Here is an 18172-nt window from a genome sequence, read left to right as displayed (position 1 = left end):
AAAGCTAATGCTCTCTAACCAGTAACTTAGATTGCATTCGACACATTCTAGTCTTCTGTCTAACATGCATGAGTTAGGAGTGAGCTACAGAAAGAATAATTTTGTCTACAGCACAGACTCATTGATGCAACCCAGTACTCAATTCTCAATCCCTACCCTTATTCACCCAATCCAGAATGACTTAGTGTCAAGCAAAATTTCTGGTAAAATTTTGATACTAAATGATAGGAATAATTTTATTCTCAATCAACTTTGAAGACAACTCACAATTTCCTGCACTATGCTAGTAGTGTAAATTCAACTTCTACACTTGTTAAATAACACAGGTGAAACCTGAGTCTGATCAGGTATCTATATGAGGACTCTGACCACCATCTATTTTGTAAATAAAAGTTTATTGTCACATATTCACACCCATTTATATATTGCCCATGGCTGCTTTCACACTACAATGGCAAAGTAGGATAAAGGTGGGAGAGCCCACAGTCTGAAATATTTACTATCTGGGCTGTTACAGAAAAAGTGTTCTGATTTTTGACTTTGATCTATACACATACAGGAAATACAGAGGACAAAAAAGCATGTAAAGCAACACTGAGAGGGCACACTCAGCAAGTTCAGAAAGTGGAAGTTTCTATAGGACCAACAATTCAATTTCTCCACAAATAAATTGGGGGGAAATGAGAGAGGGACTCTATAGATTAAAAAAGGCTTGAAATATTGATACATCCATCAAAACTACTGAAAGGACCTTGTTGGATTCTGATTCAAATAAACTAGCTGATAAATTTTTTTTAAAGGAGAGAGTAGGGACCATTTGACTATTGACAAACTATATGATGATACTGAGGAATCATTGTTAAGTTTTTGGCATGGCAGTATTATTAAGGTTGTTGTAAAAATTCTCACTTTGAGAGTCACAAGTTGAAATACACATAAAACTATATGATGTTTTGGGTTTCCTTCAAATAATTCAATAAATGTGGATCAAGGAGAAAAATAAAACAAGATTGGCCAAAGTGTTGATTGATAGTTGGTGATTGATTTCTGGAGTGGCTAAATGTTCTAAAATTAGAAATGGTAATGATCCTGCAATTCTGTAAATATACTAAAAAGCATTGCATTGTATGCTTTAAATGTGTGAATTTTATGCCGTTTAAGTTAAATCACAATAAAGCTGTTGTTACAGCCTGCAATAGTAAAAGCAAATTTTTTAAAAATCACCTCATTCTCTAAGTCCTATAACGAGATCTGAAATCCCCATGGAACTGCTCTAACCCAAAGGATTTAGCCAAATTAATGCAATGCTCTTTTACCCAGGTACCTGGTGCATACCAAGAGGCAGCAGCAGTCACTTATCATCAAACCACCCTCCCTAGGTGTAGTTGGTGGTTGCCTGGCATCCAATCAGAGTGCTTAGATCAGTGAATAATTGTGCTAAATTTGGGTGTATTTAACCCTATCATGTTGAGATGCTCGATCTTAATTTCACCAAAATTACATCACTGAACTGGGACATTATCAAGTTTTCAAGACAAAAGGAAACCAGTAAGAGCAAGGCCTCTAATACACTTCACCAATGTTAATTGTGTACAGGAGGAATTTATCCATTCAAAAATTGTTATCTACTGAATTATCTTTAACATCTACACCCTTCCATTTCAAGAGACTAAGAAGTAAGTGACTTGAGCAAGGTTATCAAGAGCCATCTCAGAAGTCCTAAGAGCATCAGATTTCCTGAATTCCATTGTATTTCCAGCACAATGAGCTTCTCCCAACCTGTACCTGTGTGTAGGTATTTGTGTGTGTCCGGGAGGGTGGGACAGAATCATTGGAGATAGATATGAAGTTGACATTCTTCTCTTGGGCATATAATGGCATGTTAAAATTCCCCTGTTCTAAGTTCACTGTGACTCCAGCCCTAATGGCAAAGAATTAAGGTTTAAGAATCAGAAATGCCAGAGATCTCTAGGGGGCCCCAGAAACAAAGGGCTGAAGAAGCCCCAGAGAGTATCCAAAGGCTAACTATGGGCATCCTGCTCTCTCTTTGCAGTTTCTTACAACTCCTCAAGAAATATTTATTAAGGGTTGTTTCAGACCTCGGAGGCTCCAAGAGGGCATTCTTCAACACCCACTTCAGCTGCGTAGGGCAGCTTTAGGAGTTACTGACAATCACTGGAACAATGAACCAGGATGTCTCTGCCACAATAGGATCCTTTTGCTCTGTTCCAGAAATAAAACTGTCCAGGAGACCTTCCCTCTCTGCAAAAATAAATCCTTTTGATTTTATATGGATCCTATGTCAAAAAGCAAGCCAACAATAAATTTGCAAAAAAGGGACAGTGTAAAAAAAAAAAGTACTATTATTTTACTCAGAAAATAATTACAGTTTAATTGTGAATACTCAGTCTCAAACATGAAAACCGTATTTGCTATAATGGGGGCAATTTATTATACATTACATCACAAGTGCTTGACAATTTATTTTTACTGAATTTCTAAACTCTTTGAAAACCTGTTTCGAACCAACCTTTTTTTCTTATCTCTATCTGATGGAACTCACCTAAGTAGGGAGCATTTGGGACACTACACTGATCAAGTTTTGATGCCTTTTATTATTTTAAGGTATGTTCACACAACTTGATGTAAAAATCAACATGCTAGGTCAGATTCATAGACTGACAAACCCAATATTTTGACTCTGAAATCTGGCCCAAATTTCCTTTACCATAGTATCTATTGCTACAATAAAATTACATAACAATAAAACAAAAATCTTTAATTATATAAGTGCATTTTTAAAAAATATATTTTATTGTTTTTTTTTTTTTTTACAGAAAAGAAGGGAAAAGGATAGAGAGTTAGAAACATTGATGAGAAAGAAACATTGATGAGAAAGAAACATTGATCAGCTGCCTCCCGCACACCTCCTACTGGGAATGTGCCTGCAACCAAGGTACATGCCCTTGACCGGAATCGAACCTGGGACCTTTCAGTCCACAGGCTGAAGCTCTATCCACTGAGCCAAACTGGTCAGGGCATAGTGTATTTTTTATTTGCCTGGGATTACAGAGGTTGCCAGGCAGCTCTGCTGATATTGACTTGATTAACTTACCACTTTGGGGGGTGGGGGGTGATTCCTTCTGGCACAACTACTTCATGTGTCTCTCATTCTTTAGCTGGCTAGCCCAGGCATGTTTTCATAGCAAAAGCGAAGGAACAAAAGACAAGCCCCATCGTTCTAGTCCATTCGAAGCCTCCACTTGCATCATGTCTGCTAACATCCCATGGATCTCATTAAGTGATATGATGAACACATTTGCATCACTTTCGGTGGAATGACACTGCAAAGTGACAGACCCTTGGGCATTGATATAGGAAAGGGTAAAGAGCTGGGTCCCTCAATGTACTTAACCGTACTTCCTTACCCGGAGTGGAGCTACAATCATTACATTTGCTTAAATATCTCAAGAACCTATTTATACAATAGCTTTCAGTGTCTCGCTTTTCTAGATTAAAGAATAGCCTGGTTTTCATATTACTCAGGAAAAAAAAATCTTGCCATTCTCAATAATATGGATGGACTTAGAGGCTAGTGAGTGAAATAAGACAGAGAAAGACAAACACTGTATGAATTTACTTATATGTCAAATCTAAACAAAACGAAATAAAAACAGACCCATAGATACAGAGAAGCCGATGTGCCGATGTTTGCCGAAGGGGAGGGAGGTGGCGGGGGTGGGGGGGGTTGAAAAAAATGAATGGCCTCGTTTTACAAGTCTTACCAGTTTTACCACCTATGGTGTAAATAGCATGTCCTGCTATTGGTTATAAATTTCTCTCTTTTGAGTTTTCAAAAGGACCATGTTTCTAGCATGAAGAGATTGGGTCAATACAATTGGGAACATGCCATCCTTTCTTGTTCCCCCTCAGACTATTTTTTTTTCTTTGTGAGTCAGGCTTTGGATAGCTAATTCTGCTTTCCCTCCTCATTCTTTCTGATCTCCTTAAATCAGTCCAGTTGCTCTCTTTGGGGGAAAATTCTTCATTTCTAAAACGGCCACCAGCAGCATTTCTAAGCATCTTGCTTATCTTAGTACCTCTCATACCACCTGCCGTAGTCAGGGCATAGCAATATATATGTGATAAGAGAAAGCAGAGTCATTCCCCTCCCTGCCTATCACTCCCCTCCGCAGGTAAACTCATACAGTGCACCTCAGTGCACCCTTCACCGCTGCTTGAGGAAAGAGAGATTGAGCCCCTGCTTGCTTCTTGCATTCAAATATTTTCACTCTCCTTTAAGAGGCCCAGACTTTCTGCAGTTTGGCCACACTTTATGTTTATGTTCTTTCATCTCTGGCCTTTGCTCTGATCAATAGGTGCCATTCAAAAGGAATAGCACTTAGTGGTTCAGAGATGATTTCAGGAAACATCACTACATATCACTCTATAACAGGCCTTCTCAGCCTCTGGGCATTCAACAAAAGTGTTACAAGTCTCGTCAGCAATCACAACTCCCTCTCACATTCACGACAATGGTATCTTATTATTTTTCCATGCTCACAAGCATCAAGTCCTATCCTGGTGGTTTTGTGTACTAATTCAGTCTTCACAATGACCTTACGAAAGTTATGTTATTTTTTACAGACAAAAAACCTAAGGTGCGGAGAGGTTAATGAACTAGTTCAAGTTCACTGGCTAGAAAGTGGTGGAGCCAGGATCTGGAGTTTGACTGTCTGATTCTAGAGCTCTTAGGCATGATGCTAGTATGCCTTCATCACCACCTACAGGACATTCAGCTGAACATGCAAACAAATACACAATACACTACAAGCACCTCCAACAGCGATCAAATAAAAAATAAGAAAAGGGCAACAATGAAGAGATGAAAAAGAGGTATGACAAAAACATGAGACAAAAAAAACAACAACAACATGATCTTCTCTGACAATACTGGACTGTCAAAATCTCCTGGATTTCTTTGAGCTTTAGAAAAAGTAGAAGAAAAAAACTATGTTTACAGGTTTCAAATAAAATAATAGGTGTCAGAGTTATTTTGTCCAGTGAATAACGGTTATTTAATTTAAGCATACAAACTTACTAATCATTTGAAAAAATAAACTTATGAACTACATTTCTGAAGGAATGTATTGTCATACAAGTGCCCCCAAAATTATTTCTTAAATAATGTTGTTCAATATCCAACACTAAATGTGGAAGAATACTTCTTTGGGGTCCCTAAGAGAAGAAACCTTAAACCTGTATATTCGTCTAACAAAACAGCTTGCTTCCCAGAACATTCTGAGATTTGTCAAAACTGTCTAAATTGTATTTTTTCCTGGAGGGCTCTGTGTGGATTCTGTGACTTTTGCAAGTCCCTCCGAGAGAGCTCTGTGACAGCGAACTAAGAAATTCCTAAGTCCAGCCTCACCCCACCAATTGTTAGATAATTACTATCTAGCTCTTTCACCAAGCCTCTAGGTGCATTTTTCAGTTACCATATTATTTTAGAGAGTCTTTAGATATTCCTGTTCACATCAATAACTTATGGCATTTCCATGAAATGCTTTGAAACCCTGACAATGATGACAATATGGTGGCAACCTTATAAGGCAAGTTCGCTGTTTTCCAGGAATCTGAACTGAGACGCGTGAACTACTCTGTAATAATTTTCCAAAATGAACCCCAAGTTCAATTAAGTTTGGTCATCTGGGACTCTGAAATCAGACATACTGAGGCAAATATCCAACTTCCCAGCTCAAGGCACTTCTTTGATTTTTCTTTTTCAGTTGGATGGGCAGTAATCTAGCCCATAAGAAGCAATAAATACTCATAGGAAGCCATGCGCACTCACCATTTTTTGGGCATTCTCATCGGTGATGTTGGTGTTATAATCCCAAGAAGCAAGAGCACTTTCATGAGACAGGTTTTCAGCTTCAGAGTTAAACTTATCCAAAAATTTCCTGGCTTCTTCCTCAGTTGTTGGGGATTGAGCCGCAGCTACAGCAACGAGGCTGAGAAAGAGCCAGAACGAGCCTGACATCTTTGCCTGGGCGCCAAGATCCCATCCACTGAAGAACTTTCCCAAGAGCAAAACCTCATGAGTTTTTCTCTCTCATCAGCCTTTGAACTTGGGTTGGGCACTGAGCTGGGAAGACAGAAAAAAAAGGAAGAAGAAACAGTAAACAATCTAATGGACCAATAGAAAGCTAATCCTGGAGAGGACAGATATGTCCGCATGTTTTAAAATGATTTTTAAAGGAAATCAAATAAACAAATGTTATTCATTAATCCAAGAGAATCCTAGCTTTCCTAGCTTTTATGGCCAAATCAAAACTTGTACATTTGGTTAATAAGTTCCTAAAAAGCTGTTAAAAACACACTGAAGGTGTTATAATTTTACAGTGACCAAAGAAGGCTCAAATTAAGGATCGTGTAAGCAATATTGTTACTTATCTGTTTTTCAGACAATTCCATGAACAGTGAGTTATTCCTGCTTTTTTTTTATTTCAAACTTATATTCACAGAAACTATCTACTTGGGTAACATTTTCTCTTCCTACATAAATGACTTAGCCCCTGCATTTAGGAAATTCATTTCTTTCTGATACGTTTTAAATTTCACACAATTAGTTTTTAAAATAATAAGACTAGCTTCCACTCCACAGGTTAACTCTCCTGATGTAGCTTGGAAAAACTTCAAAAGGTTCAGTTTCTATTTCTGAGATTACCATGGTGAGCACTGGCTCTATGGCAGCCTTCACTGTGTGCCTCCTTCCCTTCCACTTACCTGTTCAAACCTCAGGCAAGGTCACCAGGAAATGAGAATGCCTCTGCGAGGTATGAAACTCAAGGAGTGTCCATGTCAAGCTCTGGTTATCATTGGCCATAGGATCATGGCAGCATAGAGTCCAAAGAAACTTCAGTGGTTCTCCTGGCAAATCTTCAGGAGCTGGATCAGTGTCCTCATTCAGAAGGTGTAGGCATTCATGCCACAGATAAAAGAGAGGAGCCTCTTTAAATGGCAAGGCTCGTGGGTCTGGGTGACTGTGATTGTGAAACCTTCACACAGGGGAAACATTTCTTCACCTAGAAAAACAAGTCTTCCAGGTCCAGGTGAAATTACAGTCATTAAAGCCTGTGAAAAAGTTTGCGCCTCTTCCCCTTATCCAAAGCTGTACGTATCACTGTGGCATAGGAAAAATTATTATAAGCAAGTGTTTTCCATGATGGTGTGTCATGTAATCATTACAAGCAATCTAGAGGTAGATATTTTATCACCATTATACAGATTGTGAGACTGAGACCCGAGAAGTTAAACCAATTGTCAGTCCTCACTCCCTTGGTAAGTGATAGAGCCTGGACACAAATGCAAGCAGCTTAATCCTAGAGCACAGGCCTTTAAGTTGCAGTCAGTCAAAGAGCAGTGATGGGGTGTAGATCAAGACCAGCAGAGGGACAGTGCTGATGCTGTCTGTCTGTGAAAATCATGGATTGTGGTCCCGCCACGTCAAAAAGAGGTAGATTCTTACTGCCATTGTTGTGACTCATCATACAAGAATCTTTTAAGAAGTTAAGTAGTTGAAGAATTCAAGTAATTACAATAACAAACTTTAAAGAAAGTAACATGGGGAGAGAGAATCAGGAAATTTTATAGGAAATTTCTCCTCCCACGTTTGAGGAGCTGAGACCCACTCACTTCTCACAGGCAGTAGGAGAATAACCAGTCAAGAAAAGAAGCAACATAGCATAAGGCTCTGAACAAGGAGCTTCAATCTTACCTTAATAAAAGCTGAAACAAAACTCTACTGAGGTCACTTCCTGAATGAAGCTCAGGTTCAGGACAAAAATGGGAGTAGTCCAACTCCAATTCACTGAGGCAGAAAATAAGATGAATGTGTTCAAATTAAAATGGAGAAAGCAGGATGCAAACTCTGAAAGCTAAAAACAGTGTCAAAGAACCTGAGATAACAGTGAGGCAGGAAAATTCTGAAAGCCATGAAATTTTGAGAAGCATGGGGAATAGGTAAACTGTCCGCAATAATTCTGTAGGAAAATCAACTCAGTGATGGCCAACTGCAAGTAGTGACTGTATTGGTGGAATGTTTTCACTCTGCAATGAGAAGGTGTCGCTCTTCTGACACCTGTCCAGAAGCATCCAGCCCATTCTGAAAATGCAAATAAATCCACTAAAGGAAATCCCACCCCATTTCCCGGGGGTGGGACCCATATAAACAACTGGCCTAAAGGAAGGATTGTCATTGAGAAAGAATGAAGCCAGAGAACATCAGGACCTTGGAGATGCAGAAAACCTGTTCTACTTCTCACAAAGGCTGAGGGTGAATTTTATAAAGGCATAAAGGGTAGAAGGAAGAGCTCTTGATCTTGACACCTCTCAAAACTATAAAATATAACTTGTAGAATGTGATTTGAACTTGGAAAATATATATCTCTGGCCCTAAAAATACTGTATAGAGGCCCAGCACGGGTGGGGTCCCGCGAGCCTGCCCCATCTAGTTGATGGGGCCAGCAGGCAGTGGGGAGGGGCTACAGGGAGGGGTCGTAAGAAGTTGGAAGGCTGGCCACACCCCCTGGTCAAGCTTGTGGTTGAACTCCCAGTGGAGAGAATAATTTGCATATTAACATTTTATTATATAGGATACCTAAGGATTCACTAGGAACAAGTCAAATGCTGCCTGCTTCATATCCTTTTGGATAAAAGAATAGAAGAGTAAACAAACAAACAAACAAAGACAGTGTATCTTCTTCCATTTCAATAAGAGATTTAACAAAGTGTAAAGTTCTGCCAGATAGATCTAAATGTCCCAGAAACAACCACACACTGTAGGATTGAGCAGTCCTCTGATCAATAGTTCATGTCCAAAACAACAAGAATTTTGATTCACTAATGATTTATTGTCTACCTACTGTGTATGAGAGGGGCCACATGCTGACCTGACAAGCTCAAGGGAGGCCCGCATGGTGGTCTTGCAAACTCAGAGACCTAAAGTAACAACAAAGGATGGGCTGAAATTAAACTTGAACTAAACGCTGTGATGGTGGGCAGTTACATCCTAGGCCAGCCAACCTTTACCTTACCTTAACTGTCTTTTTGCATCTGTGATAACATACCCTTGAAGTGTCTGGGTAACTTGTAACTTTCATTTTTCTGGACCCCATTGGGGCACAACCAAATGTGGTGGGTGCCAGGACAGAGACCACATATTCCTTCTTTATCGTGTTAATTGTTACTGCACCCACCTAAGTATATGTCCATCATTTTACTTTTTATCCAATCCCAGAGGTTTCCTCCACTCTGCTTCCTCCCACTCCTTTAATCCATCACCAGTGAATTTCATGTAACCTACCTATGTCCCTCCTTTGATTGCAATGTATAAATACAGATGTAACCCACCATTCTTGCTGAAACTGGTACGGCTCAGTGGATAGAGTGTCGGCCTGCGGACTGAAAGGTCCCAGGTTCAATTCCCTGTGCAAGAGGCAGCTGATCTAACTCTCTATCCCTCTCCCTTCCTTTCTGTAAAAAATCAATAAAATAGATTTTTTTAAAAGATGCAAATTAATTTAGAGCATCATGCTCATTTCTGATAACCACAATTTGCAGAGACAAGGAGAGCATCCAGAGGAAAATAAGTAAATGGATCTAAAATAATGTCATCTGAAGCACAGTTCAGACGTGGAAGAAAAGACTTGGAGTGGATAGTTCTTCTCCATCAGGGGCCATCATATGGAAGACTTAAGTAGCATAACAGATTTACTCTGCCACTTATTACTTGTGTGATTTTAGGCAGGTAATATTCCCCTGTACATAATTTCCTTATTTCAAAGCTGATAACAATCTCATAGGGATAGTGTATTATATGAACCAATACTTGAGAACACAGAGCCCTAACCAGTTTGGCTCAGTGGATAGAGCATCGGCTTTCGGACTCAAGGGTCCCAGGTTCAATTCCAGTCAAGGGCACATACCCAGTGGGAGGTGTGCAGGAGGCAGCTGAGCAATGTTTCTCTCTCATTGATGTTTCTGACTCTCTATCCATCTCCCTTCCTCTCTGTAAAAAATCAATAGAATATATTTTTCAAAAATACTTGAGAACACAGAGAAGAATGCTGTGAGCCTAATAATAAAAGCCACTTGAAATGAGAGGAGTTGTGACATCATTAGGGAACTTTAGGAAATGGGGGAAACAGGAGAATTGTCCATAGTAGTTCTGTAGGAAACTGGGATAGTCCAAGAATAAACAGGCTACATAAACAAAACTAAAATGTACTGCTTGGGTTATACCAGTTTTACATTTTTAAACCATTTAAGGTAGAAATGTTTCTGAACTATATTCCATCCTAATCAGGATGTTGCCTGTACATTATTTTGTATCTCTCGATCTTTTTTTTTTTTACCATGACTCACTGTCATCAACTTGAAAATTGTTTACTGAGTAAGCTGTAATGTGACAATGTCTTCTAGGCTTTACATTAAATGGCTCCAAATAGCTTTATTGCTCTTAATTCTGCTGTCTATGTAGGCTCTGAATTCACTGTCACTTCTTGAAGAATCTACTTCTAGTAGCCCTGCCCACCATAAATCCCCTCCCTGTTTCTGATATGCTACCAACTAAAACCTAAATGGAAACTAGATAACCAGAGAGTTCAATCAGAGAACTCCCTCTTCATAGGCTCAGATCTGAGGGTGGGTCTCCACTCTGCTGGAGCAAAGTGCATAGACTTTGAGATCCATAGTGCCCTTATTGCTCATACTTTTTACATACTTCCAATAGTCATAAATGGCGAGACTGCCAAATAGCTCTAGCAAAAACTTCTTCAGATTTCCCAAGTTGAGAAATTGGCAAACTTCAGAGGGAAAAAATGATGCTTTGGGCAATTTCTTATCTTAAAATTGATAGAATAATGCTTCTGACAGGAATAAGAAAGCATATCAAGAATATAAAGCATATAGAGTTTAAAACTTACATGGCCATTAATTATTTGCATTTAGTAAAATTAGTTTTGACCACATATTTATTATACAAAATGAATTTATAAGTACTTTAGAGAAAGTAAATAAGTTGGCTTTTTAGCCCAAAGGAAAAGCTATAGCTCTTTCCTGGTTACATTTCTAGTTGCCTAGTGGTCATTTCCCCCTATAGATGGAGCAAATATAATCTTCAGTAGCCATATTGAGAAATATTTCCAACCAAGTTCAAACTTGGGAGGACAAACTGGATTTCAAGGAGTTTGTACTGATTATTACTGACCCGAATTTATGATAATACAGTGCTTGCCATGTAACCCTAATTTATTTTCATACCCAGACTGCAAAATATCAGGCAATACTAGAGCCCACTAACATAAATTTACATCTAGAGCCATAGGAGCAAAACTTGAGCCTTTATCCTAAGGAAATTTTTAATCCATGGCAGAGTTTGAACAGAGGAGTGACATATCTCACTTACCCTTGAAAAGAATCACTCTGTATGCTATGTGGAGAACAGACTACATAGGCAGAAAGACCGGTAAGGAGGCTATTGAAATAATCCAGGTGAGCTATGATGGTGGCAGTAAAATTTGTGAGAAGTGGCTGGATCTTGAGGAGCTCTCATACTGAATATATTTCTCTTCTCTTTTTCACTGGGTTTTGTGATTGGTGTTACCCAAAGTTTTTTTTCTCCCCTATTGCAACACTGGAATCTCCCTAAAATTAGCTGGAAGCAAGAGTCAGTTACAGCTCACTGGGTAGCTTGATAATATTTAGGAAATAATTCAGCATCCCCTCTGAATTTATGTGGTCAAGACGTCCTTAGGCCCAAGTTTTATACAAATTCAATATGAACCTGACTTCAGGAATAACTCCAACACTTCAATAAGATGGTGCTGAAAAACCTATGATGCTTAAGAGCACAGACACTGGAGACACTTGGTAGTCTGGATCCATGCCTCAAAATAACACTCTCCTTAGTAAACAGAGGGGGAGGACAAAAATCTCCACCTATTACTCAGTTGGAATTTCAACCTGGCACTCCTCTAAAGAGAAAGAGGAGAAAGGTACTGGTAATAAAAATTCAGAGTTTTCAAGGTCAAGGAGAAGGCAAAGCATTAGACCAGGTCCCAAGACACTCATCGGTGAGCATTATTATTGGCAATCCAATACCTTGAAGCTCTCCACTGGGGCCACAGAGCTTCTGACATGTATGGCGATGCTGTTGCCAAGCTGCCAACTAGAATAGTAATGGGGTGGTGAGTAGAGGCAGAATGGATTTAAAAAAATACCTAAGTTTTATTTAACAAAGAGAGGATGAGCAAATTCTAGGGCATTAACTAGAGTATGGATCTGCCTTTACAGATTACAAATAATGGTTGGTATTGATATGCCATGAACTGTGTTAAACAATTTATAAGCATTATCTTCTTGAATCCTCACTGTCACCCTATGAGTAAGGAACTTTTATAATTTCCATTTAATAATAGTATACATGAAGACTTAGAGAGGTTAACTAAACAGCCCAAGTCTAATTAAAAAGTGGAGGTGGCCACCTTTAATCCATTTATTCATCATAATGCCCAACTAATTAGGGAGAGGGCTTCTCAAATATTTACTATAGGATATCTGTAGTGGTTTATAAAACTACTTCTTCACGTTTCCTTGTATCAACACCATTTACAATGTGACTTTCAGCATCTCCCATCAAGAGATATAATGTATTTCCTTTCTTCTTGAATCTCCTGGAGAGTGAGAAGCCACTCACTGAGAAACCAGAAATGAGACAATCAAACTGAGGCCACTGTATACCAGCAAGCCTCCAGTTTCTCTGGCAACTGACTTCAGATGTATGAGTGAGAGCAGCTGAGACCAGAACTTCCCGGGTGAGCACAGACAAAACTGTCAACCCACAGAATCATAAACTAGATAAATGGCTGTTGTTTTAAGCCATGGATTTTGGGGGTGGCTTTTAATGTAGCAAAAAACAAGTGATAATACGTTCTCTTAATCTCTCCAAGGTCTTTCTAAATTATCTGTTCAGTCAGGATGCTTTGGGGCTGCAAATAAGAAGCAACTCTTACTCAATTGCTTAAACAATAAGGAAAACATAATAATATACACATAAAAATTATGACAAGTTAAATCCAGAGTTGGTTAATTTAGTGACTTAATGATATCATCAAAGACCTTGGTTTCTTTCATCTTTCCACTGTTTCACCCTCAGCATGTTGACCTCTGCTCTGATTAAAGCCTGTGAACAATCACAAGATAGCTACATTCATTTCAGGCATCACATCTAAAAACAACAATGTGGGAAAAGAGGAATTGTTTCTCCCTGTGAATCTCTTTTTTAATAAAATTTTATTTATTTTCATTTTAAAATATTTTTATTGATTTCAGAGAGGAAGGGAAAGGGAGAGAAAGATGGAAACATCAATGATGAGAGAGAAACATTGATGGGCTGCCTCCTGCATACCACCTTTTGGGGATTGAGCCCAAAACCCAGGCATGTGCCCTGACCAGAAATTGAACTGTGACCTCCTAGTTCATGGGCCGAGGCTCAACTACTGAGCCACACTGGTTGGCTTCAATGAATTTTTATAATAACAAGGGAAACCTTTCCAGAGGACTTGGACAAATGGATTAGACTAATAAAGATATACATCTGGTTTATGTTGGAAAATGGTATACGTCCAACTAAACTTGGCTCTGCCTTAAGTAAGTAGGAAGGGATGTCTTTCATATAGGTAATATAAGTAGTGCTTCTCTACCCACTGCAGATGAGTTGTTTCTGGGGATATTTTCTGTAAAAACAATTTTATTCCAGCCCTAACCAGTTTGGCTCAGTGGATAGAGCATCAGCCTTCAGACTGAAAGGTCCCAGGTTTGATTCCAGTCAAGGGCATGTACCTTGGTTGTGGGTACATCCCCAGTAGGAGGTGTACAGAAGGCAGCTGATCAAATGTTTCTCTCTCATTGATGTTTCTAACTATCTCTTTCCCTTCCTCTCTGTAAAAAAAATCAATAAAATATATATGTTTTAAAGAAATTTTATTCCAACCATGAGTTTGGGTTCTTATGAATTTCAGGCACAAAAGACAGAACATGCAAGATCTTCCTGAACTGTACCTTGATCTGGAGGGAGTTTCCATCTAAGTGTCAATATCATTCTGATGCCTCTACCCACTGACTGACTATGTAGGATATCCAATCTAATAAAAGAGTAATAAGCAAATTGACCATCATTCCAACACGCAATATAGCTGCCCCCTTGTGGTCAAAGATGGCTGCCTCCATGTGGACACAAGATGGCCACCACAAGATGGACAGCAGGAGAGGACAGTTGGGAGGGACCAGGCCTGCAAGGGAGGGCAGTTGGGGGCAATCAAGCCTACAGGAGAGGGCAGTTAGGGGTGACCAGGCCTGCAGAGAAGGGCAGTTATTGGAGACCAGTCCTGCAGGGGAGGGCAGTTAGGGGGAATCAGATGGCAGGGGAGCACTTAGGCATCAATCAGGCTGGCAGGGGAGTGGATAGGGGGTGATCAGGCTGGCAGGCAGAAGTGGTTAGGGGCAATCAGGAAGGAAAGCAGGCAAGCAATTGGGAGCTGGCAGTCCTGGATTGTGAGAGGGATATCCCAGATTGGAGAGGGTGCAGGCTGGGCTGAGGGACACCTCCCATCCATGCACAAATTTTGTGCAGCGGGCCTCTAGTGTGTATAATATATATATATATATATATATATATGTGTGTGTGTGTGTGTGTGTGTGTGTGTGTGTGTGTATATATATATATATATATATATATATATATATATATATATATATATAGCCAGTGTCTGTGACAATCAGGATGACCAAATGACTGGTCACCAGGATGTGCATTGAGCACCTCTCAGTCCCTCCTCCATGGCCTACAGGCTCTGATTGCAGCAAGGCAGGTGGCAGGCGGGCAGGGCAATGAGCATGACGAGAAGCAGCAGGTTGGTGGGTGAGGCGGCAAGCAGTGGTGGGCTACCGTGTGCAATTTCATGTGCTGGGCCTCTATTAACCAGATAAGAGTTAACAGTGTTAACTCCTTACCCAATAAATGAGATGTATGAGAGAATACAAACCATGTGGAACACATAATCTCTGGCTCATACAACATGTGTTGTTGGAAAATTTTTACTCTGATGACACACAAAAAAAGATGACGTGAATAAACTAATTTGTAAGATTAAAAAGTTTTCATGATTTCAGAGAATTAGAAGGTCATCATGGGCCCAAGAAATTAGGTAAGTTTTCTGAAGGAAAGGAGACTCTAAATCATAAAGACTAATACTACTAATAACAGTAACAATAATAATATTGAAACTTTGTTGAGTGCTTATTATGTGCCAGGCAGAGTTTAACTGCTGTACTATTACATGTGCTCCCTCATTTCTAGGTGAAGAAAGTGAGGCATGGAATCAAGATCACAAAGCTGGAAAGCAATGAACTGGGATTCAAACCTCACCAGTCTGGCTTCAAGTCCATACTCTTTGTGGTCAGAAAGGGATTTTTGAAGCAATTCTGATTGCAGATATGATAGTCAAGGCATGAAGAAGCAAAAAGTCGTGGAGGGACAGCTCAAAAAACGGATGACATCAAACTTGCATTAGTTACCAACACAGTTTCTCCTTGCACTTCTTATTACATTTATCATGATTTTCACTGAGAGGACAGTATCAGGGCTCTACCCTACCTTGGTAAAAAGCTGTTTTTCTCAGGAAGGTGAGAATGTTCAGTAATAGGGAGAGATTAGAGATCATAGATTCCCAGATGACAACGTCAGATGGGAATGGCAATAATTTTGTTCTCTTTAAAGCAAATCCATACCAGTGGTTCTCAACCAGGGTGATTTTGCTTCCCAGAGGACAACTGGAAACATGTGGAAACATTTTTTGTTTTAACAACTTGGGGGAGGGTGCTACTACATCTAGGGATGCTGCTAAACATTGTACAGCGCACCAGACAGGGCCTCACAAACGAGAATTATTTGAGCCCAAATTCCAAGTGCTGAGGTTAAGGGACCCTGGTCTAGATAGTGCTATAATCATAGCGCTCTCAAGAACTAACATGTGTACATGATTCTATCTCAGTCAGGGCCAAGCACAATAGTAAACTACCTATTCCCAATGGTAAAGCTGCCAAGGTATATATATGTATATTTATATAGTGTCCCTAAAATGTATAGACACCTTGAATAATTATAAAGACAGTGTTTATTGAAATACATTTCATTTTCATAAGAGCTATTAAAGTGTGTATACCTTTTTGGGACACACTACATGTATGTATATGCACTGGTCTCATTACATACTGGGGGTGTAATGTACAGCATAGAAATAGAGTCAATAATGTTGTAATAACTATAGTGACAGGATCACTTTATAAGGTATGTTGAATCACATGGTTCATTTTATTCACTAATTTTTACAGATTTTTATTCTTTATTTCATTCAATATCAAGTGTTACTAATCCTACTTAAAAGAAACAGAGGCAAAGCCAATTTAAATGTCTTACCCAAATTATAGAGTATTTTTAAATGCTCATACATTGTGTTAAAGAATTCATAACAGCTGATTCTTTCCGTTTCCATGTTTTAATTATTATCATTTGACTTTTAGCTTATTTCCATTTTTTAAAATGCTTTGTCATCAACTCCTCTCCTGGAATGAGTTGCATATGTCATCTATGCTGTGCCAGGTGTGTACTCAGTGGAGGGTAAGAACTGGTATTGTGGTGCCTGAAACTCCATGCCTGAGCAATGTGCAGTGTGATCGCTAGGATTATTCTTTGTCCATCCTGAATACAGAACTATGGGCAGTGGCATGGAAAGAATCAGAATCTTAAATAGATGGGATATATTTCACAACTGAAAAATTTTAAAAATTGGGATCATATTTTTGCTTCACTGTTTAGCACTTTCAACTTGTTGGCCATTTCTGTGCTATACTTGATTTATTTAGATCATTTGCTATTGATGCTTTGCTTGTGGGTAATACAGGGCACATTTTAGAGGCTACAGGAACAAGAACTGCAACTTTCCTTTTAAAGAATATTTCTTTTCAACTATAATTGATATATGTAAGGCACCTATTTGGATTCCCAGCACAAAGAAAAAAAAAGAAGTATGAAACTATGAGGAAAACTGCCAAGTACTCTCATTTCTAGCCCCCACAACACCTCAATCCTCTCCCCTGAAGGACTCTGGGAAAATCCTTGGGGAGGTTTTGTAAATGGCATTTTATTTGCTCATCTATTGAAATGTGCTGTGTCAAAGCATTACGTTTGAAACTATAAACCTGAGGTTTTCTGCAATCGTTGTACAATTAAAATGAACCTTGGCATTTCCCTTTATGGCTAAGCAGATGATAATCTAGCAAACAGATACTATAACATGTGATGGGAATTAACATGGTGCTCTCTCCCTTAAAATAATGGCAAAGAAATTAACATTGGCAAGTTTCTGTCACTTTTGAGCAAACAGATTTGAGTTCTTATATTCATTAATTTAAGTTTTCTTTAGTTCTTCAAATAACATGTTAGATTGTCCATGGAATTGTACTAAATAAAGGCCAACGGCTTATCATATGAATGAATTGTTCCGCTGCTGGCTGTGGCCCCATCCTCCCAGGAACTTTGAATCTGCTTGTAAGAGCTCCAGGAAATGTAAAAACAGAATAGGTGACTCATCCCCATGTACCTGGCAGATAATTCACAGGCTCCAAACCTCAATGTAAGAGACTCTAAATATCATTAGAATTTGACTACATACACAAGGTTCTACCATATTGATTAAATTCAACAAAAACAGCTTGTCCATCAGTCAGATTTTTTAAACTGAATTGATTGGTACAATAGTTGATTTAATAAATGTCAATTGATTCAATGATAGTTATAAAGAAAAAAAAAAGAATAACCATTTAAAAACATGATGGCCATTACCTAATTGAGTTAAAGTTAATACTGGGATAATTAGCTGAGTTGCCACAAGTTTGTCTCTGTCCTTCTTTAGGGATTATATAGGATGATATCCTCTGGGGGGGAAGTTATGTTATAATTAGGGTTAGAGGTGATGTGTACTTGAAAGATTTTTCTTAGAGTTTTCGAAGGTTTTTTTCTTTCTTTCTTTGTGTTGAAAATGCCTACCCA

At 39.0% G+C, this 18172-nt stretch overlaps 1 protein-coding gene and 1 long non-coding RNA gene across 5 annotated transcripts in view; both read right to left on the bottom strand.

Moving 5' to 3' along the window:
* ACE2 (angiotensin converting enzyme 2) overlaps window positions 1-6973 on the bottom strand; it is a gene marked incomplete at its 3' end in the record, with an annotated part of 41969 nt that extends 34996 nt beyond the window's left edge. For 3 of the 4 annotated variants that reach the window (XM_084869826.1, XM_084869828.1, XM_084869829.1), the window contains exons 1-2: window positions 6790-6973; window positions 5855-6143 (exon numbers count right to left, since the gene is read on the bottom strand). In XM_084869826.1, the coding sequence (XP_084725952.1) occupies window positions 5855-6043 (189 nt within the window). In that variant the 5' untranslated portion in view covers window positions 6044-6143; window positions 6790-6973. Of the gene's footprint in view, window positions 1-5854; window positions 6149-6789 lie in introns of all 4 variants that reach the window. The other variant, XM_084869827.1, reaches the window with a different exon arrangement.
* Window positions 6974-7153: 180 nt separating this feature from the next.
* On the bottom strand, window positions 7154-11567 carry LOC311614765. The gene is made up of 3 exons (XR_014793715.1): window positions 11471-11567; window positions 7781-7873; window positions 7154-7186 (listed from the first exon to the last, which is right to left on the bottom strand). It is a non-coding gene; the product is annotated as an uncharacterized lncRNA (long non-coding RNA).
* Between the last annotated feature and the right edge of the window lie 6605 nt (window positions 11568-18172).

This window comes from Pipistrellus hanaki (genome assembly GCF_964339955.1).
Source record: "Pipistrellus hanaki genome assembly, chromosome: X".
Classification (NCBI taxonomy): Eukaryota; Metazoa; Chordata; class Mammalia; order Chiroptera; family Vespertilionidae; genus Pipistrellus; species Pipistrellus hanaki.
Note: the sequence above shows the minus strand (reverse complement) of the source record. Positions and strands in the feature narration are given on the sequence as shown.